This window comes from Lepidochelys kempii, chromosome 6 (assembly GCF_965140285.1).
Source record: "Lepidochelys kempii isolate rLepKem1 chromosome 6, rLepKem1.hap1, whole genome shotgun sequence".
NCBI lineage: Eukaryota > Metazoa > Chordata > Testudines > Cheloniidae > Lepidochelys > Lepidochelys kempii.
Window position 1 is genome coordinate 57,868,423 of NC_136385.1, and position 25,126 is coordinate 57,893,548.

General features: G+C 44.5%; 1 protein-coding gene across 1 annotated transcript in view; it reads left to right on the plus strand.

Moving 5' to 3' along the window:
• The window catches only part of HSD17B12 (hydroxysteroid 17-beta dehydrogenase 12), a 153,335-nt gene that overhangs the window by 54,754 nt on the left and 73,455 nt on the right, over positions 1-25,126 (plus strand). The window contains exons 2-3 of the mRNA XM_073348046.2: positions 13,657-13,703; positions 14,461-14,536. Of these exons, the coding sequence (XP_073204147.1) occupies positions 13,657-13,703; positions 14,461-14,536 (123 nt within the window). The remainder of the gene's footprint in view (positions 1-13,656; positions 13,704-14,460; positions 14,537-25,126) is intronic.

Here is a 25,126-nt window from a genome sequence, read left to right on the forward strand (position 1 = left end):
CTGTCATTCCATATTCTCCCCCTCCCCAAAAGCACTCAGACGAAAGGCAGCTGTCATGGTTTGCGGCAGTATTAATCTTTAATCAATCGAGTGTTTTCTGCATTCAGGTGTTCAGGGGAAAAAAAGGGTCATGAGGAGGATCTGCCTAGAATAACTAAGCACTCATGCATGGGCTGTGCAGTCAGAATTTGGTGGGTAACTGCAGGGAATAGACAGAGAAGCTAAAAATAGTGTTTGCTTTCAGTGTTTCTCCAGTCTATTTTTGATGCTTGATTTTGATAAGGTTGATTGGGTTCCTACTAAAAATAACTGTTCCTAGCAAGTTAAGGACAAAAAGTAGAATATTTTTAACCAATACAGACTAAAGTACTTTCCTTGGCTGCAGATAATTTGGGAGCTAGGCATTGGTCAGTTGCCAGTGTTTTATATAATCTGTAATAATGAGACACTACTTAGTGCCAAGCAGGGATAGTCTTTATTCTTGCCAGCTTCTGTTCTCCCAAAGGGCTGGCATATTCTTGGTACAGTGTTCATATTATTCTGTAGCTGAAGACTCTTCAGATTCATCAGACATCTGTGCTATTGAAGTTTACACCCATGTTAAGCTTTCTGCTGCTGTGATGTTCCTGTGAACTGCACTGCTGCAAAAGAAAAAACCTGTTCCTTAGTTTATTTTGTTTAGTGCTGAAACCTGCTTTAGCTCAGGCACTTGTGAAATAACATATCACCTGGTTTGCACCTAGTTTTAATTGAATCATAGAGGTCTTCAGAAATAGTGATCTGACCATGACTAGCTCCTGCACACTGCAGAGCAGTGGCTATTCACAAATATAAATCTTTCCCCATGCACTGGAGACGGATTCTACTGTAGCCACTTCGCTCTCATATTTCTCCCTCACCTCTGTGTTACACGACGTGTCAAAGCCATTCTTCGCAGCAGTTGAGAACACTGAGTACCACATTCAGTGGGTCTGAATTGCAGCCTGGATGTATGGCTGAGCTTTCATCTTTAGGTTCCGTTTCTGTTAGCTAAACTCCATCCTTAGAAGTCCTTTTGTTTCTTCTTTGAGTGCTTGCTCATGTTGATTCCATTCTAGGTGTGTGCGTGCCCATATGCATGGTCGTCAGAGATTTTTGCCTTAGCAGTATCCATAGGGTTAGCTGTGGCGCCCCCTTGAGTGCCGGGCTCATGCATAGGTATATCAGGCGCTGCTGGCCCTACGCCCTCTCAGTTCCTTCTTACTGCCCATGGTGATTGGGCTAGCAGTTTTGTCTCCTCTAACTTTGAGCCTTAGGGCCTTGTAAATAGTTTAGTCGTTAGTGTTAAGTAATTTTGAAGTCTAATTAGAAGTTAGAGTCCCATCAGGGACTTCGCCCCAAGTGGGGCGTGCCCCAGTCTCTGGGGTTTAAGCCCTGCTCGGACTGCAACAGGCCTATGCCTGTTAATAATCCCCACAGCGGTTGCCTCAGATGTTTTGGGGAATCACATGTGAAGGACAAATGTTGTATCTGTAAAACCTTTTGACCCAGGACCCAGAAAGAGCACAGTATCCATCTGAGGGCTCTCCTCGCTGGTCATCTCTGTGGCAACAAAAAGAACAAGCAGGGGCAAACTAGTTAAAGCCCCAAAAATAAAGAGGCTAAAAGACTGGACCTTTTTGGGAAGCAAATTTATTTGACAGCCAGCCTGTTATTTTGGGTGGCGAACCACCAGGTTCTCTTTGGAAGATACAATTTTAACTTATGGGACTCCCTCCATAAGGTCAAGGAATCCCTCCCACAAGATCTGGCCTAGGAATTTGGCAGCTTGGTAGAGGAGGGTACCAGGGCAGCAAGGTGCTCTGTTCAAATGGCGTGGGATGCAGCTGACTCGGCTGCTAGGGTAGTCGTATCGGCGGTGGTCATGAGGCGCAGCTCATGGCTTCAGATTGCTGGCCTTTCCCAAGAAATGAGACCTCAATCCAGGATCTCCCATTTGATGGGAATTGACTCTTTGTGGAGCAGATGGATGCTTGGTTGAAGGGCACTTGGGGCAGCCTTTGCTCGCTGAGTATGCATACGCCTGCATTCACTACTGCAAGTGCCTCTGCTGGCAATCGTGACGGCACACTTGACTAGGGCACAAGTGTCTTCAGCGGCCTTTCTGGTGCAGGTACCAATCCAAGAGATCTGTAGGGCCGCTATCTGTTGTCTGTCCACACGATTCATGTCTCATTACGCACTTACCCAGCAAGCTCGTGATGACGTTGGCTTTGGCAGAGCAGCGCTGCAAGCTGCGCAACCGTGAACTCTGAGCCAACCTCCATGGCCACTGCATGCGAGTCACCTAGAATGAAATTGACATGAGCAAGCACTCGAAAAAGATAAAACAGTTAGCTACCTTTCGTATCTGTTGTTCAAGATGTGTTGCTTATGTCCATTCCATTACCTGCCCTCCTGCTCCTCTGTCAGAGTTGCTGGCAAGAAGGAACTGAGAGGGCCCCTCAAGGGGGCGCCACAGCTGATCCTCCAGATACCGCTGAGGCAAAAATCTCTGACAACCACACACGTGGGCACATATACACACACCTAGAATCGAATGGACATGAGCAATGCATCGTGAAGAATAAAAATTAAGAAAAGTGGGTAACTGGTTTTTCCTGGGGACTGACTTTATTCCTCTGGCCTTCAGTATAATAAGACTTCAGTGGTAAGACTTTGTATTGACGTTTGAGTTCTCATTTTTGTAGGGCTTGTTGATGTTCTTACACTCGCAGTGTTGCCTATTTGCTAAGTTCAATGAGCTTGTCTTCACTGGGAAAAAGGTATGGTTTTTAAAATCTTGTAAAATCTTAGTGTCGGCAAGACACAAGACATTTAACTTCAATGTAACTAGTCAAGGTAAACACTAGGCAGGGTCTAGGGCTTAGCTTGATTAGAAACAACAGGGCAAAACTATCCGTCTGTTTTGTCTCCACTGTGATTTTACAAGATACCTATCTAAGCCTCAATGCACGTCTGAAGGCAGACTTGATCTTTTGACTTTGCCCATGTCTAGCAGTGAAGACAGTCATAAGTTATTCATGCTTTAGCATAACTCCGTAGAGTGCAACCACACTGCAGAATAGCAGAAGAGTTCTACATCCCTGTTATCATGCCCTATGTCCACACTTGCATTCTTTCCAGTCTTGAGAGATTAAAAGTTTTCTGGGTGCATATCCCATGCTTCATTACTGAATAGAGCTGCACCACTTCATGCTCAATCTTGCATGGTATCGTGGGACAACTTGTCCAGCCCTTCTGGGGATTGTGAGTGAAAGTGATTTAGTCCCAAGAAATTTACTTCCTGGTAGGACCCAAGCTGCTGTGCATTTACCTCCTGATGCTCTAAGGTATGCTTCCGCTTGTCAGAACTGTTTTTTTGTTTGTTTGTTTGTTTTAAGGAGACAGTGTTCACTTGGTGTGCCTCTGAGAAAACTGTTGCAAAGAGGATGGTAGTGAGTGTTTGTAACTAAAGACGATAGCGAGAGCTTGCTGTTACAACTAGAAGAGGAAGAAAGCTCAGTGCCATGTGGACACGGAGAAATGGACCCAGCTGATGCTCTTCGATGGCAAGGTCCCGTCCGCCACCCCCGCCTCAAAGCACTGCTTCTAGATCAGGACCACAAGGGCAGACTGATTTAACTACATCGTGATGGAAATGTAGTGATTGGCAGTGGGTCCATAACTTTCATATGAAAAAAGCAGCGTTCTTAGAGCTGTGTAGTTTTACAGAGCTCTTGGTAGTCATTTTGGGGTTGGCAAATCGGCAGGTGGTTCAGTGGTTACGGAGATTTGCAAGGCAATTATTGCTCTACTGCAACCCAGGGTGGTTGTATTGGGAAATATCCTCAGAACAATGGTGCGTTTTGAAGGGATGGGGTTCCTGAGGTATGCAGGAATTATTGATGGTGCACCTAAACCTATGTGCTGCCTGCTATTTGGATAAAGTGAGTACATTCTTAGGAGAGAATACTGCTATGTCATTATGCAGGCCTTTGTGGAACACCATGGCAGATTCACAAATGCCTAATAGGATGCACTCGTGGAGTACATGATGTCAGGGTGATCTGAAGGTGTGGCCTATTTTAGTCTGAGCAAGGTGAGATGTTATTCCCTCCTATCGAAAGTCATCAATGGAGTGTCCATGCCCACTGTGATTTTTAGTGACCCTACTCACCGCTGTCCTGGGTGATCAAGATTTCTTATGATTTCCACCAACCTGGCAGCAGACCGTTCACCTACAGACTAAACATGTGCAGGGTGGTGGTGCAATGTGCTCTTGGCCAACTGAAGGTAAGATGGAGCTGCTTACGGACTTCTTTGGTTTGTAGTGTGTATAATGCCAGGCAAGTGATTGAGGCATATTGTGTGCTTCATAATATACGTGATAAGGGGAATATTTTGGAGCAGAATAACTGGAGGACATCATGGTTTTGGAGTAGTCTTAGAGACAACTATCTAGCGCGCGTCTAGTTGCTAGTGCAGTAGCAAAGGCTATAAATTAATGCCTTGTGCACCTGCATTCCCAAACTGTGTGGGAAGCACGCTAGGGCTGATGCTGCATCTGGGGCTGCAAGACTGAAATTAAGTATAGCCTTATCTGACCTTTGTATGAAACGAATATGTTGGACATGTCATTTTGCTTGTTGTGATTATCCGTTGTCACTCCAGACCTCCATATGTGACCGAACAAATTTTTGTTAAAAACAAATGTATTTTGGGCAGTCCAGCTATCATTACATAATTGTAAAAGTGTGCTAAACAAGTGTAAAACAGCAACAGATACAAGCAAGAATATAACAGTACAAACATTTCAAATATTCAAAGGAGGAGAGTAGTAGCTGTGGTTCCCAGTATGCTCTGAAGGAAGGGGACTGTGGCACATAAGAAACTTCACACAAGCCTGGGACCCAGCATCAGGTTGTCTCTCCCTCTGGATCCCTGGGCTCTGAAGAGTAGGGGGATGGGTAGCTGGGCTTGGGGGGACGCGTCATGGCTGGGCTCTGTTGGGGCCGAGGGAGGATGACTGGGCTCTGTTGGGGCCCCACGGCTGGGTGCTGGGAGACAAGTGGTTTGGGTGTATTGGCTGGGAGGGGCCCTGCGGGGGAAGGGTTGTGGGGGTCTGACCCCCCGCTGGGTTCAGGAGGGGAGGGGAGGCAGAGAAACAACAACTGGTTTGTTATAGGGGTTTCTTTAACTCTTTACTCCTGGGGGAATTTTTGTGTGTCTGTATTGTTAGACATACTTGCTGACAAGTATTTTGAAATAAATTATCAGAATAATTGAGACTGGTGTGATTATGTAGTGTTATTTTGACAAAATTTGCAGAATTTTTAATTTTTTGGCACAGAATTCCGCCAGGAGTAGTCCTGGTCCAGTGTCGCTTTCCCCAGAGATCCTGCAGCCTTTGGGTCACTGAGTGGTTTCCTTGGAGTGGTCTCTTCCCCTCTCGTCCCTCACTGAATCTGACACTACCTCAGGTTTCTAAGAAAAGTTTGAATGTCCTTTAATGTGTCTATGATTTTAAACACTTTCTATGCAGCTGTGAATAAAATATTGCAACTTTCATTTGAAAATGTCATTTCTAGCTAGTTTCTGCTCCATTCCAAACTTGTTTAAAACATTTTCCCAGGAAAAGAACAGTAAGTTTACAGACTCTTACCATGCCCCCAGATTTTTTTCTTTAATAGGGGAGACTTTTAGTGAAGGGTGCAGTCCCAGTAAAACAGCAGCATTAGTGATTATTTCAAACTTCCTCCAGACTGCTGTGCTGTTAGATGATGTGGTTCTGTTGGAGGTCCCAGACTGGAATTGAGAGAAGTTAATTGCAGGCCTCTGTGTAGAGACCTTCTGATTATGGGAGGGAAATCTTTGTGTCTTGTACCAGATGGAATGATAAATGACTGGAGGGAATTTGTGAGGTACAGGGAAGACCGAAGGAAGCTTGTCTTGCCCAGAAATCTCTAGAACAACTCAAATTTCTACTGAGTGAAAAAGTTTACTTTACTACTCCTAGGAATGGAGCAACGTAAGATCTGCAATCTGGTAGCTACATAGTGAGAGGATGATGCCATGTGTTGCCTTAAGGTGCTGTCTATTCCTGTGGTAATCGTGGTGGTGCATTTAAGGATTGTGTTTGTGCAAGCCATATTTTGCTAGGGCTATGGCTATAATTTTTTTAACTTTCAAGTCTTTTACACTCATGCCATTTTCTTCTATTAATAAATTTCTACTTATATCAGCCATTGTAAGCAGCTGCTCATTTACAAACTCCACTTGTCTACCATATTGAACAGTGGTTAGTCAGGAAGAGGAGATGGAGGGGGATAGCAAGGAATAGAGACATGCATAATTGGGCTGCATTTCTTTCCAGCAAAAGCAAGATGTGGGATTATAGGCTAAAACTCACCCACACCTTTTTGTACTATCCTTAGTAACAATAATGGCTGTGCTCATCTCATCAATCTGAGATGCTGCGTCCTCTAGTTCTTCTGTGTGGGTGTCCTCCACCCGACTGTGTTCACCAGGGCCAGTTCATAGAAGTGATTCTGTGATTTGGAGAAGAGGTCTTCTCTAGGCTGGTTGCTCACAGCTGTTGAGATGAGTTTCATGTCCAACATACAAATCTGCATTCATCCCAACTCCACAGATGAGGCCAGCCTGACATGGAGATCTTTGCTGGGGATGTTGCTCAGCACTTCGTCTAGCTCATCAGGGTAGCACTGAACTTGGAATTGTTATCCTTGGCCCTGTGGTAGCTCACATTGAGCCCCTTGATCTTCTCTCTACAGTATTGTGTGGTTTGATTGATTTCCACAATAAGCCAACAGTTTCCGAGCCATCTTGTAGTAATGTTGGGCAGCCCTCTTCTGGGTCCTGGCTTTCTTATTGGCATCCAGCCAGGTGACTGATTTCTGATATACTGAATAGTCTTCTTGTTGGCATTCTCATTGCTGTATCCATCCAGAGATGACTGAAGCAAGCAGTGTGGTTCCAAAGATACTGAGTAGAACCATATATCGTTAGGAGAAAGCACAGAAAGATTGCAGATAGGACACAGGATTGGTGCCCAGGGGGGCTTTTGGAAAAGATTGGTGGATCATCAATTGTTGTGGTTGATCATGGCCATATGTCTTCACTGCAGATGCCTCAAGTTCACTTGTCTTGCTTTTTGTTAACTCGTGTTTTGCCCTGTACCCCAGAGAGTGGCGACTGCTGTGTATGGCAGAGTGATGGCGTGACTGAAGGGTATTCATGTCTGAACAAAGTGCGTTCACAAGAAAACTTGTGATCGAGTTAAATCTCTACTGAAGACCAAGCCACACAGAATACAAGGCTGTGTAAGGACCCATCCTACTGCAGTTTGATGATCTGGTGCTTCTGCCACTCCTTTGCTCATGCTGTGTGCTCTTCATATGACATATATAGAGAATTGTGTGCACACACACAACTACATTTAAAAGGATGTTATTAAGGTAGCAAAGTCAAATACTCAAAAGTTAGGAAATGCCAGAATTAAGATTTCCTTTGTATCCTTAATTTGGCTCCCTTGTTGGTGTAGATATGTTAGGTTGGTCTGTGTCTACACTACAGACCGCACAGCGGCACCGCAGCACAGCTGTACTGCTGCAGCTTTGCCGCTGCAAGGTCTCCTGTGTTGCTGCTCTATGCTGGTGGGAGAGAGCTCTCCCACTGGCATAATGAAACCACCGCCAATGAGTGACGGTAGCTTTGTCAGCGGGAGATGCTCTCCAGCCGACTAGGTATTGCGACAGGTAGTGGAAGCCGGGGCCCTAGGGAATGGGCTCGATGGGCCCAGTGGCTAATCCGCCACTGGAAGTGTCGCTGTGAGCACAGAAGACCGACTTCCTACTTTCAGTTCTGGTACCTGGCCCAGAGCGGCTGGTAACAGCAGCCCCTGAGCAGGACCTTGCTGTCACTTAGTGTGGGGATGTGCAGACTGGTCAGCTGTGAGACACTGAAGTAGGCTTGGTGAGGGCTTGAATCTGCAGAGATTTTTAGCTGCTAAACTCAAGTCTCTACTGAGTATATGTGAATAGATCTTTTTCCAGAAGCTTACCTTGGCTAAATTTGGGTGGATTTTCACAGGAACAGCAGAAGGCACTTGTCTTGCACAAATTTCCAATCCATGGTTCAAAGCATAAGCAAAAAAAGTCACCAGAATTTTAACATTGTAGAACAGCATATTTTTTTTCCTAGTCCCATTCTTAGAAATGACTGTGCTCTTGTGGCTGAAACTTCAATAAAGTCAACTTGAGACAGACACCCAGCTTGGCAAATTTCAGCCCATGGTTAGTTTGGCAAAATTATGGGCAACAGATAAGGCTTCTTAAAAAGGGCAGCGTCAGGCATCCTTAATAGGCAGTGCTACCAGCCCTGTCTGTTGTGCAGTTGACTGGCCAGTGCTGTCTGCAGGCCCCTTTAGCATATCAATCGTTTTCTCCACTTGTTGCAGATTAGTATAAGTTAAGGCCAGCTATTGTAATGGTTAACTATCTTCCCTCATTCTAAAGGGCAGTCATTAGGTCGCTTACTGGATATTTCTGGTGTAACTTGGTTCTCTGTCACTTATGATTAACACAAGCAGGTTAATTTAAGTCTGTGTATAACAGAAATTGTGCTGCTTCATCTAGGTGGAACTGTCCTTTCTACATCCTCCCTCAGGGAAAATCCTGCAAAAGTTCACACCTCTGCACATGCACATCATGATTAAGTAAAATTAAAAGATTCCCGCATATGCAGGGAAATTTGGAAAATTAAATCAGGACTTCAGGAATATTAAAACATGATATTCCTGGTGCTATTGCTTAGAACGACCACTTAATTCCATATTATTTGCAGTGCCTTAAATAAAAGGCTATGCTGTATGTATTGTTCCCCAGCAACACTGCTAGGGAATAGAGTTGGACAAATAATGGATTTTTCCATTTGCGGGCAATTCCAAAAAAACCCAAAAAATGTTTTATTTCACGTCAAACTGAAAATGACATTTTTTGACATTTTTGGCGAATCAAAAAGTTGAAAACTGTTTCAGGTAGGTTGAAACAACTGACTCCATTTTTTGTTTCAATTTCATTCATTTTGACAAAAGCAAAAGAAGACAGGAAACACAGCAATGGCGGAGGAGGAGGCTTTCTCCCGTTGAGCCCAGTGGTTACAAAACTCACCCGGGGAACCCCAGTTCAGTCCCCCCTCTGATGGAGAAAAGGGATTTAAACAGCTGAGTGCCCGAACCACTGAACTATGGGAATATTCTGGTATAGGGCTCTTTGTCACGCCTATTGTAGTTGTTCTGCATTTATAAATAATTAGTCCTTGGGACAGGGACTTGAATTTGGGCCTCCCACAACCTAGGTGAGTGCTCTAACCACCAGGCTTAGTGTCATTCTCACTCTTTTTCTTTCCAAGTGACTGACCATTGTCATTCATAATGGCCATTCATAGGCTTGTTTCCAGTTGAAACACTACAGCAGCACAGCTATCGAGTTGACGTTCCACAGTGACAGCAGTAGCTAGGTCAATGGAAGAATTCTGTTGCCCTAGCATTGTCTACAGCAGGGATCTCAAACTCAAATCACCATGAGGGCCACATGAGGACTAGTACATTGGCCCGAGGGCCGCATCGCTGACACCTTTTAATATAAGATACAAAAGCCACCCCCTCTGCCCCTGGCCCTGTCTGCACTTCACCACTTCCATGAGGCCCTTCCTCACCCCCTTCCCCAAAGTCCCCACCCCAACTCTGTCCCCTCCCTGTCCCTATTCCAACCCCTTCTCCAAATCCCCACCCCTGCCCCACCTCTTCTCCGCCTCCTTTCCTGAGCACATGGCTTCCCACTCCTTCCCCGCTCCCTCCTGGAAAGTGCTAAGCACTGCCAAACAGCTGTTTGTTGGCAGGAAGTGCCTGGAGGTAGGCAGAGGAGTGGGGACGTGGCGTTCTGGGGGGGAGGAGGGGCAGCGGATGAGGGAGCTTGGCAGCCACAGGAAATAACTCCGGGGGGGAGGGAGCCGGGGGGAGCTTGGCGGGCCGTAGCAAATAACTCTGGGGCGGGGCGGGGAGCTTGGCGGCTGCAGCAAATAACTCCGCGTCAAACTCTTGATGTTTGAGACCCCGGTCTACAGTGAGGATTCGTTCAGCTTAATTATGTTGCTCAGGGGTATGGATTTTTCACACCCCCCAAGTGACATAGCTGGGCCGACTTAACTTTTGAGTGTATATCTGGCCATAGTATCTCAAGAGTGGGAATGAAAATGTCAGCACCCATTCCTCAAGTCTTTGGGCTGGTCTCTGCCAGGAGCTTACATCGGCCTAGCTACATCTCTTAGGTGTGAAAAATTCACAACCCTCCCCGAGAAACGTAGTTATGCCACGCTAACTTCTGAGGTAGACAGTGCTAGATTGATGGAAGAATTCTTCCTGACCTACATACTGCTTCTCAGGGAAGTGGATTGCCTACCTCCTCTCGGTATAAGTAGTGTCTACACGGAAGCACTACAATGGCACAGCTGTAGCACTGCAGCTATACCAACGTAGCAGTTTAAGTGTAGACAAACCCTGACTCTTCATATTTGCAATCGCCTTGCTTTATTCTGAGTCCTATCTACTCTAGAAAGAATAGCTATGCCAGCAAACCCTCCTAGTAGAGATGCCGCTTTGCTGGTATAGCTTAGTTCCTCCAACAAAATAAGCTGTATCAGCAACAGAACCTTTTATGGTGGTATAGCTGGGTCAGTGTGACTTCCCCCCATTCCCAAACAAAACAGCTGTGCTGGCAAAACAATCAGTGTGAACCAGGCCACAGTCTCTGCACTAATTCAGTCTCTGTGCCTTTGCCATCAGAATGGTCCAGTAGTACTCTGCATCCTGTTGGTAATAGGAGGAGGCTGGACTAGTAGTAGTGCTTCCAACTTTGGAGTAGAGCTTGGGACCCTGTTCCCAAGAAGAGCTTCTATGAATTTGGGAGTAGGTCTGGGAACAAAATACGCTTAACAAGGGTAAACAAGAAATTTTGCCTGGGAGAGTGGACTGAGTTGTCCTTGGAGCCACTGTCTCCTTCCCTTCAGGGGGCTGAGGAACAAAGGAGCAGAGTGGCTCAAAGAACACTGCTCCTGAACTGCTTGCTTTTCTTGAGGGGGATGGGAAGGGAAGATGAACTGGAGAGGAGCAGGAAAATAATGGCTCAGATGCCATTTCTGTCAAGAGGAGGAATCAGAAAGGCACAGCAGCTGTAGTTCCAGCATGCTGCAAAAAAAAAAAAAAAAAATATGGGGGAGCTTTGGGGGCTTGGGAGGGGAGCCCAGAATATATTAACTGGAGTGTGGGGATGTCAGAATTGAGTTTTACCTGGGGAGCAATGTGGTGCAGAACTCTGAGGGGTTTGGGGGGAAATTTGTTTTTTTGATGGAGTGAAGCTATAACAATGTGCATTAAGTATGTGTGGCCTTATACTGGGCATGGCTCAGTTGGGCTGGTTGGAAACACTGGAGCCATCATATTTTTCTTTTTGAAGGATGTGACTTTTGTAGCCCTTTTCTTTTTATTGACTGTCAACCCTGGGCCAACTTAACAATCAAACTTAAATTCTGGAGGGCACTTCCTCTAGCTTCCGTTGGCCAGACATAGGCTCTTGGTGAAGCAGGACCTGAAGGAGTGGGGAAACTGTTCTTGTTATGTATGCCTCACCTAAAGTCCCAAACCTTTTGTTTATTATCTTGAAAGTGGCTGCTGTCACACACAATCTTATGATTAATAAGTAATAGGAGCAAACATGGCAAATAAAAATCATGTAAATGACCTTGGTAATAAAGAACAAGTGAAGAACTGTGTGTATCATGTGTTCTTGCACTATACTGAATCTAACATTTTATTCATGAAGTACTGTAGATACTTAGCAAAATATGTAGGAAGACTTAAGTCCCTTCCTTAAGGAGGATGCAGTCTGTAGGTGCAACCCAGTTAAGGTGCGATGATAGCATTGAAGACAAAGCAATAACGGTTTTTGTGGAGGGATTTAAAGTGGAGAGCTTGCTAGTCCAGACTGAAACTTTTTAAGGAAGAAGAGGAGACAAGCCATGAAGTTGTGGCTAGGAGGAGGAAATACAATGAGCCAGTTTTCCATTAAGCAACAGCTGCTCTTTCAAATACTTCACTAATTTATAATGTGGAAAATGGCCCACGAACATTCTTCAAATCAGGTTAGTTCAGAAGATAGTCAAATTTTTGGGAGAATGGTATTGGTGCAGTTTTTCTCTTTTCTGTCTTGTTTATCATATTTTGTTGGAGCAGTAATGAATTGTATGATAATACATAATGTAAGACTTAAAGCAGAGCTTGCTTTAGCCCTTGAACTTAGGGGACAGTGTCATTTTGCAGAACTGTAATGCATCTGGCAAAACGTATCACATTTTTTGTTTTCGTTTTGTTGCAAGTAAACTGTGTTCCTGTGAACCCGTTGCTCAGAAAAAACAGAAATGGGCACTTTAAACCAGTTCCCAGTTCAGTCCCACTAAGAGCAGCCCAGGGGTGTGTTCTTTTTGCACCCCATAGCAAGAAGGTTTCAGTGCTCTAAAGTGACAATGTAGACAAGGCCTAAGTGTAATTAAGTGGGCTGGCTGGCAGGGAAGAGTTGAAGAAGGAGATGCTGAATGTGCATGCTTAGCTGGATAGAGGTGGTAGGCAAAGTAGCGAAAATGGATAGAGGAGCTGCTCTTTAGCTTTCTTTGATAAAACAGTGGGTAGCAGTGTGAATGGAGTTTTGGAATCCCCTCTCAAAAGTGGCCATGATATACCCAGATTTAGTTCCTCATGGCCCTATAGTAGATGAGGGTCCTAGAAAGACTTATGAGTGTCCAATACAGAGGACCTTGTTATTGTTTGCCAGACTTGCCACTAGAGGGATCAGAAAATGGGATTCTTTTTCTTTTGAAAACTTTGGCTTTTGTTGAAATGTTCAGAATATGAAAAACAATTTTTTTCAGTTGCTGAAAACTAAAAAGCTTTTGAGGAAAACACACATACCTCAAAAATTTTCACTGAGTCAAAAATCCAATTTTCCATGGGTGAAAAAAATTTCATAAGACTTTGTCTGGCCGTACTTTCCACTGATAAATCTAACTTTCCTGGACACTAGGGTGTGGGCAGTCAGGGGATGGAATCACAGAGGAAATGAATACGTGACTGGAAATTTGTTCTAAACAGCCTTGTGCTGACTTGTGCCTTGTCCACCATGAGTCTGGATGTACTTTCATCAGTTCCGTACAGACCTCTGGTCATTTTAACCTCACTGTTTTAAATAAAACTAATCTGAGAGGTGTTTGATATTCACAACTTAACTTTTACAATTGAAAGTGGGAGTTGAAAGTCACCATTTGGGCCATAAAGGGTAATCTGGGTCTCCAAACATGGATTATGGCGTTAGAAGAGGGAGTGTCGGTTTTCTAAAAGCTTTTTTAATAATGAAGAAGAAGAAATGGAGTCAAGTACCATGTGAGGATGTAACCTGAGCTGCTTAGTCGGAAGGGGTGCTCCAATAGCCTACTAATGACCACTTTGTTGTTAGCTATCTTTACAGTAATAACTCATATTTATTTTTTCCCCCTTTTCCCCTGTTATAGTTGTCACGGGAGCTACTGATGGAATTGGAAAAGCCTATGCAGAAGAGGTAAGCCTTTTTATTCCTTTAGAATGATCAGAACTGATATGGACTCTGTCCAGACTCAGTGAAAGTGAAATAGTATAGTGCCATCCTATCTCATGCAAATGTACGTTAATTCTGGCGTAGATCAGTGTTACCTGAAATGCCCCCATTTTATTTTAGACTCAAATGCAGAATATGGAGTACAAATATCAAATACCTATGTACTGTTACCTGCACTCTTCCTTGGCTTTTGGGCTGGGCAGAGAATCTGGACTGCAGTAGAACAAAGAAAGGAATCTAATATAGCTGATTAGGTAACAGTTAATTTTGTTACAAACAGTATTTTTGTAGAGCTATAAAGAAATCTAGTCTATTTGAATAAAACAAGCGTTTTAGAGCCTGAATTCTCATTTCCAAGTTCTGTTACTGACCTTATTCTGTGGGGTTAGGAAAATTACATAACCCCTGCCTCAGTTTCCCTATCTGTAAATGTAAATATTCACCTACCTCAGAGCAGAATTGTTGAGGATCCTTTGTAAGTGTCTTTGGCATGGGGCAGTAAAGTACCATGTACTCATTCTGGTACTCACTGTTTTATTTTTCCTTCACCTCTAGCTATTTTAAATCATCATTTCTATATCTGACTTTCTCTGTTAACAGTCAATGTATATTTTGTGGTAGTTGACCCAAGTTTCACCTTTTCTTTAAGGGTGATGCTGGCCAGTGATCTATTGCACAGCTGTGATTGAACTGCTCTGTATCTCTTTTTTGTTTCTTTCAGCTAGCAAAGCATGGAATGAATGTGGCTCTTATCAGCAGATCTCAAGAAAAACTAGAACAGGTTGCCAGTGAAATAAGTATGTGATAAACTCTTTTAAATTTCAAAATTAACACATGAAAGCTAAAATACATCTCCTTCGACCTCTCCAATTCCACATGAAGACAATTTTGTAATCATTAATGGATAGTTTTTAAAGATTCTATAAACCTTAATTTTACATTCTTAATGATCTTCATCACTTTTACATTACACTTAAAAAAACTTTCATGAATATGGTAAAAAGAGAAGTGCTTAACTGACCAAATTTGTACAATTCTTATCATCTCATTTCCAAGAGCAATTAGGGGTTAATTCTAGAATGGGATATTTTCAAAACTGCTTTTTCTCCTGGAACTCAAAACAATCCTAAACATGTTTTCTTACGCTAATCACAAGTTGCATTCCCTCCCTCTGGTTTTTCAAATAAAGAAATACGTAAATTAAGATTAGTAATAGTGGGACAGATTCATCCGTGGTGTAACTCTGCTGATGTAAAAGAAATTACACCAGATAGAAATAGTCCATATAACTTTTTAAATTTTATTAGAAGTGGAGCTGGGGTGACGCTGTAGTTAAGATTGCAGAATGCTTCCCATTACAAGACTGTTTTCAGTTGCTTACAAGTTGGCCAAACTAGCTGTTTAGTCTGAAACTTTCCATGCCAAGTCTTCTCTTCGGGCCGAATTGTTTTGGAAAGTTTCAGAAAAACAGTTCCGTCATTTCTGAAAATAAGGTTGGGGAAAATGTTTTTCAAATGTTAAATTACTACAAATGTTTTGTTGAGGAGCTCTATCACTTACAGCCATGCTTTGGAGCAGATACTTGAAATTTAAGAAGGCGTTAACCTGGAGTCAGGTGCCTTTTGCTCTCCCTGTTAAAATTCTACACAAATTTATAAGTCTTTGAAAATTGCCAGCTGCATGTGTTTAGCAGAGGCTTTTTAGATGATGACCTCTAATTTCTCAAATATTGCATTTGCGCTGAGCATGTACCAGCTCAGGGCTGCAGAGACTGACTAGGACTCTACCTGCAGTTGCTGCTCCTAGCACCAGATCAAGGAGACTGTCTTTTCAGGTTTCTTAATGCTACCCGTATTGTCGGCCAGGCAACATGCAGGAGAAGGAAGAAGCAGACTGACTAAAGAAGGGATATGTTAGGAGATGGGACAGAAAAATCAGTAACTGTTACTGCACACTCTGCTCCAGAGTGTGGAGTAGAACCCAGGTTTCCTCTTAGAACACATGTCACTTGTAGATGTACATGTGCTTCTTGTGTGTGGGCTCAGAATTTTTTTGTAGAGCAGTGTCTAGTGGGGCCACACATGTATCTTATGCTGCCTTATATGAGGAAATAAAGGGTGGAGTGGCACCAACCCTCCCTCTTACCATTTGTGGCAGTGAGACAGAACCTGGACTGTACCCGACCCACTTCTGATATCCAGAACTTTCTCCAGTAAAGAATTGTCATCTTCATTTCTCCCTTTTTATTAATTTGTTTGTAAAATTTTTGTTGGGCAGCCTCTCCGCAAAAAAAGATAAAAAAGCATCTAGGACAGACGGGGACACACACACCCCTTGTACAGTGGGGCAAGATGCTTTCCATCAGCCACTAGCTATGGCAGTTTTTAAACTTATTGGGTTTAAAGCCTGTCCTTCCTGCAATGGAATAATACCCATCATAGATGAACCCAGCAGATGCCTCTTCTGTCCCATGGAAATACACATCCTAGCTAAACGTGCTGTTGCCGCTTCTTTTCGTCCCACAACTGAAAATGTTAAAACACAAGATTCAAACGTGACAGTGGAGTAATCCATAACCGTAGCATCAGATCCAGGAGTGCAGTTATTCTCTGTATAGGAAGTGAAGAGATTATCTTTGGCAAGTGCTCTAACAACTGATCACCACATCCCCATTTCCAGTAGGGAAGAGAAGGCAAAGAAGGTGCCAAACCCATTGGTGCCATTGTAAGCATCCCTGATATTAGCCAAATGTGTGTCAGCACTGAAGGCCTCCGCACTGACTAAGGAGCAGAGGTACTGGCTTCATCCTCTGGAGTGGAAATGCACTTCTACACCAAGCACAAATGCAGGGTGTACTGGACAACATGTCCGTCCCATGCAGAGGACTCTACTGAAAGAGAAGACCTCAAAATCCTCAACATCAAGGATAGCACCAAGACAGTAGTAGTGACATTGAGGTTGTGGTAGACAGGCACACTGGTACAGATACTGGCACAGAGATCTATGCCAGCACTGGTCTTGGAGGTTGCAGCCCTTCCTGGTTCTGAGATATGCCCTTGAAGAGCCTCCCTCATTGCTCCTCTCTGCACCAGACCTGGCCCTGGCCCTACTACTATCAGAACTGGAACTGCACCCATCAGCACCACCATTCCCAGAAAGCTATTTCTTCTCTCTGACTTACACAGGGAACCATTGCCTTGAAAGACATGTGGCACCAAGTCCCAGTGTAGGACTGACAATGGGTGGGTCCTCGCAGTTAGACTATTCTAATATAATGCACTACCTTGGGCATAGGGGCCCTGCTGGGGCCTACCCTTGCTTAGATCCCTGAGCAGGATGACTTCACGTGTCTTGATGAAAAGGAGAGCTCAGTTGCCACTGGTATTGCTGTAAAGGCGACCCTCACCAGAACCGCGGGGAACCCCCCAAGGATGTAGCAGAAGTAGTGAGAGAGACACTAGCTCCCCTCCCCATTCAAGGTACCCTTTTCCTCTCCAGATGAAGCAGTCACTGTGGCCCCAACCCCAGCCGTCCATGACTTCACAGTGTTCTAAGAGTTAGTATCCAGCATAGCTGAGACACTAGACATTGAGATGACAGTGGTGCAAGAAGACACACCCAAGCTATTCAACATCCTCAATACCCAGGGCATCCTGGACCCAGCAAGCGTTCTTTAGCATACCTCGGCCTCACTTCCGCTGACCTCGAAGTAAGTGGAAAAACAATACCAGTTTCCACTCAAGGGCTTTGAGCATTTTTTGTCCATCCAACACCACGGTTATCATCTCTATTGTCCAGGAGAAAACCAGATCCATAGAAGGAACTCTAAAAGACAAGGACCCCAAGAAGCTGGACCTGGTCAGCTGAAAGGCCTATCCGTCAGCTTTTAGTTTTCCATCATGAACTATTGGGCTTTATTTGCAAAAATAGAGCTTCCTGATATGAGAGAGGGGGTAACCCTCTTCCGATTGTGACTTATGCAGGACTGCATGGAAGAGCTGAGGGATTCCATCAAACGGGGCCAAATGGTAGCCAACTCTGCTTGATGGCCATGGCAGTTGCAATGTGGTGGGCCTTTTGGCTTCAGACATCTGGTTTACCAAGAGAAGTTGAAGCCACAATTGAGGACTTGCCCTTTGAGGGTATGGACCTATTTAGCTCAAGAACAGAAAAGGCATTATATTACCTCAAAGATGCCAGGATGACACTCAGATCCCAGGTCATTTACAGTCCAGCACCATACTACAATCTCTTCTGGTACCAGCCAATACAAAGGACATTTGTTTTCTCAGTCAGCTCAAGTTCTTACTTAGACAAGTGGCACTGGGGCTTGTGGAGGTACCCATCATCTTCCTCCATCCATCCATCCATCCAGCAGGTTTGATGAGACTGTCGAAAACCACATGAAGACCATTGCCAAGCTGACCTTCGGAAACTACGTCATCCCTTTCCATTAGCCTTAGGCAAACATAACAGCTGACAAATGAGTGTCGGACATCATTGCTCATGACTACACCATCCAGTTCGCTTCCCTTCTCCCTCTCCTTCCCAGCTCTCCATCCCTCTTTGGGGTCCCTTCTTGTGAGTCCCTTTTACTAACAGAAGTGATCTTGTTACTTCATATACAAGCTGTAAAAGAGGTTCTAAAGAGTACAGAGAAAGAGGTTTCTACTCCTGCTATTTCCCCATTCTGAAGTAAAATGGAGGTTGTTGTCCTATCCTAGACCCAGAAGAAACTGAACAAATTTGTATCCCTCCCCAGGTTCAGGATAGTTTTCCTCAGTCACTTCATCACTTCAAACCCAGGACTGGTTTGTGGCTCTTGACTTATAGGATGCATACTACCACATTACTGTCCACTCAGGCCACAGGAAGTACCTAGGATCCACATTGGGGCTGAACCCTTATCAGTACAAGGTACTCACCTTTGGACTCTTCATCGGAATGAATCCTCATAAAATGTTTAGATGTAGTGGTTGTGCTCCTAAAAAAGAAGGGCATTCACATCTTACCCATATCTCAATGATTTGTTAATCAGAGGCAAATCACATCAGGAACTCTGGCAGGTCTTAACTGTAGCCTCTCTTTTTGCCTGGCTGGGCGTCCTGGTGAACTGAGAAGTTGTCACCCCATCTCAGATGTTACTCAGGAGGTAGGCTAGATTCCACCATACCCAGTGCTTACTTACCCCAAAACAGATTATTCATGCTCTGGCTGTCACGGAGCACAGTGATTTCAAACCTGACAATGATGGTACTGACCAGCCTTATGGTAGGCCACATGTCTGAATGCACATATGTGACTGCTTGCCAGAATTCACTTGAGACCCCTACAGCTTTGGCTCAGGTCAGTCTACTGCATTGCAAAGCATCAGGTGACCAGTCATGGTACCACCCCATGTACTTGCAACACTGACCCAGGTGGCTCCTTCCTGAAAATGTTTAGAAAGTGTCATTCATTACCTTGTTAAGTTGTAGACCTTGGGTTCCCACAGTTGTAGCGCTTGGGCCCAAGTTATAGAGCTTGTTCCCACAGCTAGGCAATCTATCACAAAGAAACCTTGGATATCGATTGAGACAATTACTTAGGCATCTGCTGGTTCCCAACTCAATACCCATGAGGCTGCAGGTTCCTCAGGTACTGTGAGCACCAATAAACCCAAAGAATTTCAGGGTTCCTGTTCAGGAAGATTTTCAGGATGCTAGGTACCATCAGGGATCAAGAAGACAAGGAAAAGAAACTACTTCTTCTAAGTCAGTACTGGTAGACTCAGGCCATTGGTACCTAGCATTTCAGAAATTCAAAAGACCAGACTAACGGACACTCCTCGGAGTGCATAAAGCCTCTTGTACTGTCTGCTCCCTCTGCCACAATTACCTCTGTTCAGGCTTCCACTTTGGTCCTGACTACTATGTTAGCACTGCATGAATTTAGATTTTCACTTGACTTTGCAGGAACAGAAATGCCTGGCTCCCTTTTGTTCTGTACTGATCCATTCTTGGTACCACAAACCTCTAGGTCTCTGGATGTTCACCCAGTGCCAGTGGTATCACAGGCTGGCTTCAGGTTCCAATTGAGGAGGTTAAGGAGTCACAACATAAACGGCTTTATATTCTTCATACAGCATTATTTGCTCAAATTGCATTGCCTATTAATGAGGCTCTGTTGGATCTTGCAAAAGTAATCTGGCATTCTTCAACAAAAATACCGCCAACAAAAATACAGTAAAAGGGCTGTTAAGAAATATTATGTTCCATCTGAAGATTCGGAGTTTTTCTCATCCCTCTCCTAACTCCCTAGTTGTTAGGGCTGTAAATGAATGTAGAAGGCAGCAATATGCTAAATCAGTGCTGTATGATAAAGATCAGAAGTGTCTTGATTTTTGTTTTGTCACAAATTATATTCATCTGTGATTCTACAGTTTAGAATCGCCAACTATCAGGTGGTGTTAGTGAAATATGATCACACCGACTATTTAGTTCAATTTATTTATTGAGCATCTACCACTGGAGAAGAGGGACCAATTCCAGGCAGTAATTACAGAGGGTCAGCTCCTTGTCAGAACATCTCTGCAGGTCTCTCTGGATGCTGCTACCACAGCTGTTTACTGTTTCTACGTTGATGGTCATGAGAAGGGTCTCTTGGCTTCAACTCCCAGGATTTCCAAGGGAGGTCTGGAATACAGTCTTCCTTTAACAGCTTAAAATTGTTTCCGGATAATACAGAAGTCTCTGCATATGTTAAAATAGTCCAGGGCCACTTTGTGCTCTCTGGGCATTTTACACACCTGTGTGTAAAAGGAAATTTAGTAAGTCCCAAACAGCTCAGAGATCTCATCCTGCTCAGTTCTCACTCTTGAGAGACCTTCTGATCCCAAAGAAAGAGGTGGAGGTTCCAGAAAGAGACTGCCTGCTACACATTGACCTCACAACCCTCATCAAAATCTGTTTCGATGGGGTGGTCAAGGTTCTGAGTTATCTTCCCCTTCTCCTTACCAGCTGCAATTGTTGATGTGCATTCCTCACTTTGGGGACCTCCTTTCTCGTTTCCAACAAGTTTGGGAGCATATTACATACAAATGGGTTTTGGAGATCAGCAGGATACTCCATCCACTTTATTTCCTTCCCTCTATCCCTCCCCCTTCCTCATCCTCTTCAGGGACTTCTCATGAGCACTTTCTAAAATAGGAAAGAGACTCCCTCCAGAACTTAGGAGCTATAGAACCAGTCCTTGTACAACACAGAGAGAAGGGGTTTTATTCCAGTTACTTCCTGGTTCCAAAAAAGAGAAGTGGGTGGAAACCCATTCTAGATCTAAAACTCCTCAACAGGTTCATAAAGGTACAGATACTCAAAAATGGAAACACTTGCAACAATATCATCATCATTGGACTCATAGACTTTAAGGCCAGAAGAGATACACCTGCGGAAATTCTGCACCTCTGTGCAATGCAGAATTTTGCAGAAATTAACATTGTGTGCACAGAATTTCCTTTCCCCCACAGAAACGACCTACAGTGCTGCTAGCTGCTACTAAGGGTTGCTGGACCCGGCCGAGCCCAGCTCACACATAGAAGTCACTGCTGGGGTGAGGAAAGAGGAGGGAGCTAGAAGGTTTCTGGCAGCTATAGTTCCCAGCATGCCCTGAAGGAAGGCGGTGTGTAGGAAACTCCATGCAAGCGTGGGACAAAGCATCAGGCTGTTTCTCCCTCTGGATCACTGGGTTCTGCAGTGGGGGGAAGGGGCGGGTGTCTGGGCAAGGTGGGGGCTGTGGCTGGGCTCGGAGGGGTTGGTGTCTGGGCCAGGGTGGCCCTGCAGCTGGGTCCTGAGGGGGAGGGGTTGTAGGTGTCTGGTCCGCTGGCTGGGCTCGTGGTGGGAGCGGGGAAGGGAACAGAGAAATTAGAACTGGATTGTCATAGGGGTTTCTTTAACTCTCTACTCCTGGGGGAACTTTTGTGGGTGTCTGTATTGTTACAGACACACTTGCTGACAGGTATTTTGAAATAAATTACCAAAATAAGTGAAACTGATGTGATTATGTAGTGTTGTTTTTGACAAATAAAATTTGCAGAATTTTAAAATACTGTGTGCAGAATTTTTAATTATTTGATGCGGAATGCCTGCAGGAGTAAAGGGACCTTCATCATCATGTAGTCTGACCTCCTGTACATTGCAGGCCCCAGAACCTTGCTCACCTAGTTCTGTAATAGACCCATAACCTCTGGCTGAGTTACTGAAATCCTTGAATCATGATTTAAAGATTTCATGTTACAGAGAATCCACTACTTATATTAATTTAAACCTGCAAGTGACCTGGCCCCATGCTGCAGAGGAAGGTGAAACCCACCCGAGTCTCTGCCAATCTGATCTGGGGGTGGGAAATTCTTTCCCGACCCCAAATAGTGCAATCGGCTGGACCCTGAACACTTTGGCAAGACCCAGAGGTGAAAGTAAGCCGGTATGGCGTACCGGCAAGAGCTGGTGCACCATACTGGGGCAGCCCAGTTTCCCCAGGGGGCAATTTAAAGGGCCAGGGATCCAGCTGCCTCTGCCACCCCGGTCCTTTAAACAGCCCCTGGAGCCCTGGGCTGCTTCTGCTACCCTGGTGGAGGAGGGGGGTGGAGGGGGGGCAGAATGAGAAGCCGGGGGCGGCACTTACCTTACAGGGTAGGCTGGGGCTGGCTCTGACCCCCTCAGCCCCGCCCCTTCCAGGGGCCAGAGCTGGTCCCAGTGTACCAGTTAGTCACTCGACTTACTTTCACCCCTGGCAAGACCCAACAGCCAGATATCTGGGAAAGAATTTTCTGTAGTACCTCAGAACCCTCCCTATTTAGTGACATCACCGGCTGTTGGGGATATTTGCTGCTAGCAGTCATGGATCAGCTACATGCCATTGTAGGCAGTTTCGTCGTACCATCCTCCCATAAAGTTATCAAGTTCAATTTTGAAGCCAGTTAGGTTTTTCCCCCCACTGCTATCCTTGAAAGGCTGTTCTCACTTATTCTGTATACTTTCTGACCTCCAAGAGGTAGCTTTCCTTGATGATCCTTCTCATCTTCCATTTCTTGTAGGCTTTCTGCTTTCTCTTAATAACCTGTTTGAGATGCTTGCTCATCTAGCTTGGTCTACAACTCTTCCCTACAGAATTTTTTCCCCTTGCTTGGAATGCAGGCTTCAGATAACTTTTACAACTTTGATTTAAAGAAATTCCAAGCCTCCTCCCCATTCAGATCCTTGAGTTCTTCAGTCCAGTCCACTTCCCTAACTAATTCCTTTAAAAAATAAAGTTTGCCCTTTTGCAGTCAAGGACCCTAGTTAGACTTATTTTTGTTTATCCTTCCATATTAGTTTAAACTGCATTAGTTCATGATCACTTGAACCAAGGTTGTCCCCTACCATAAGGTCTTCTATGAGGTCCTCACTACTCACCAATACAAAATCTAAAATGCCATCACCTCTTGTAGGTTCGGCAACTGTTTGAAGGAATCTGTCAGCTAATACATCCAGGAAAGCTGGGCCTTACTATTATTTGTAGCACTTGTCCTTCAATCTATATCTGGGAAGTTAGTCTCCCATAATCAGACAATTCTCTATCCAGATCCAAATTGGATCCTGTAGCAGACCCCAAGCACTATCCCATGGAAGCATCTGATAGCTTTTTTCCTCAGTGTGATTTTGACTCAGACTGTTTTATCTATTCTGTGACTACTAATTTCTTTAGTCTATCTCATCATTAATATACCATGCTACTCTCCCATCTTTATCTTTATTTCTGCCTTTCCTGAACCAGCATATCTACCAAACAGGCACAGCATGGATTTGTTGGTCATGATTCCTCAAGAAACCCTATACTCATTAAATTCTTGGGCAGAGCCATTTAAGTAGTGCAGCAGAGTTCTCTTTTCAATGCATCTAGCTTAAGTCTTCAGTGACAAAAGCCTCCACTCACAATCCTCCATCCTCCTCTTGACCAGCTGAAAATTTAAGGGATATGGTCTCCTCAGGAGGCCATCCTATTCATAAACATTCTAGAGCTCAAGTCATATGACTAGCATGCAAGGCTTTCCTGTCCCTTCAGAGCTTAACAGTCCAAGTGCTGACAGACAACATCACAGCAATGCTCTATGTCAACGGACAGGGGAAGTCAAGATCCTCTTCACTCTGTCAAGAAGACATACATCTTTGTGATTGCGGAATCCGTTATCACGTTACATACATTTCTCTCCACCTACCTGATCCACTGAACATCCTGACAAACCAACTCAGCAGAGATTTTTCTGAAAACCATGAATAGTTCCTCAAAGCTTTAGTCCTCCACAACATCTTTCGTGGGTGGGGGTTTCCAAAAGTTAGCCCTATTTGCAGCTTATCACAACAAATGTTTAACATTTTGCTCCAGAGGAGCATGAGCCTACTCTGACAGGTGCTTCCTCATCCCGTGGACTCCAGAATTACTGTATGCCTTTCTGCTCATGCCTATGATACTCAGGGCTATGAGGAAGCAGAGGAAGGATGCAGATCACATCATGATAGCCCTGGCATGGGCCAAGCTGTTTTGGTGGCTGGTGAATGTATCCACACATACACCAATCATCTTACTGGTTTCGTCCGACCTGCTGCCACAGAACAAAGTCCAGATCCTGCACTTGAACCCTGCATCATTTTACCGGTCAGTTTGGATGGTGGCTGGATGATGTCTAGAAAGAGAAGTCGGTTCACTTAAGTTTCAAAGCATCTTACTTCAAAGCAGAAAACCTTTGACCAGAGTGATGTATGAGGGCAAATGAAAGAGATTTTCTATCTCAGCAGCTTAACCAGCTTTCAGAGTTGATGGCACCAATGCCAGTAATATTGGACCAGTTACTTGACGTGAAACATTGACTGTCCATCAGGTCAATAAGGGTACATGTAGTGGCAATATCTGTATATTGCTCTCTAGACCAGAGCCATACGGTATTTTTGCAATCTACGATGAGTAGGTTCCCGGAAGAGATGGTTCCAGTTTTTTCACTAATTAGGAAGCTGCTCCTCCTTGGGACCCGAATATAGTATTTATTCGGTTGAAGGGTGCCCGCCCTCCCTCCCTCCTCTTTGAGCTACATGTCAATTAAAACAGCCTGTCTGATGACTAGCACATAAACTAGAGGGGTAGGAAGTAATAGGTTGGTTAGGAGGGTCAGGTGTGTGATTGGAGCAGACTTCTTACAGTCTCCAAAATTCCAAATGTAGATGTCCACTATGACTTCAGGAGGCTGAAGGGTCTGTATGCTGCTCTTTCTGCTTCAACAGTAAGATATTTCTGATCTAAGGGGGTGTCTCTTCCAGGAAGAAGTCTTTTATAGGCTGCCCTGGAAGCTATGGCCATGTTGGTCTGGACTGTGGTGGGGT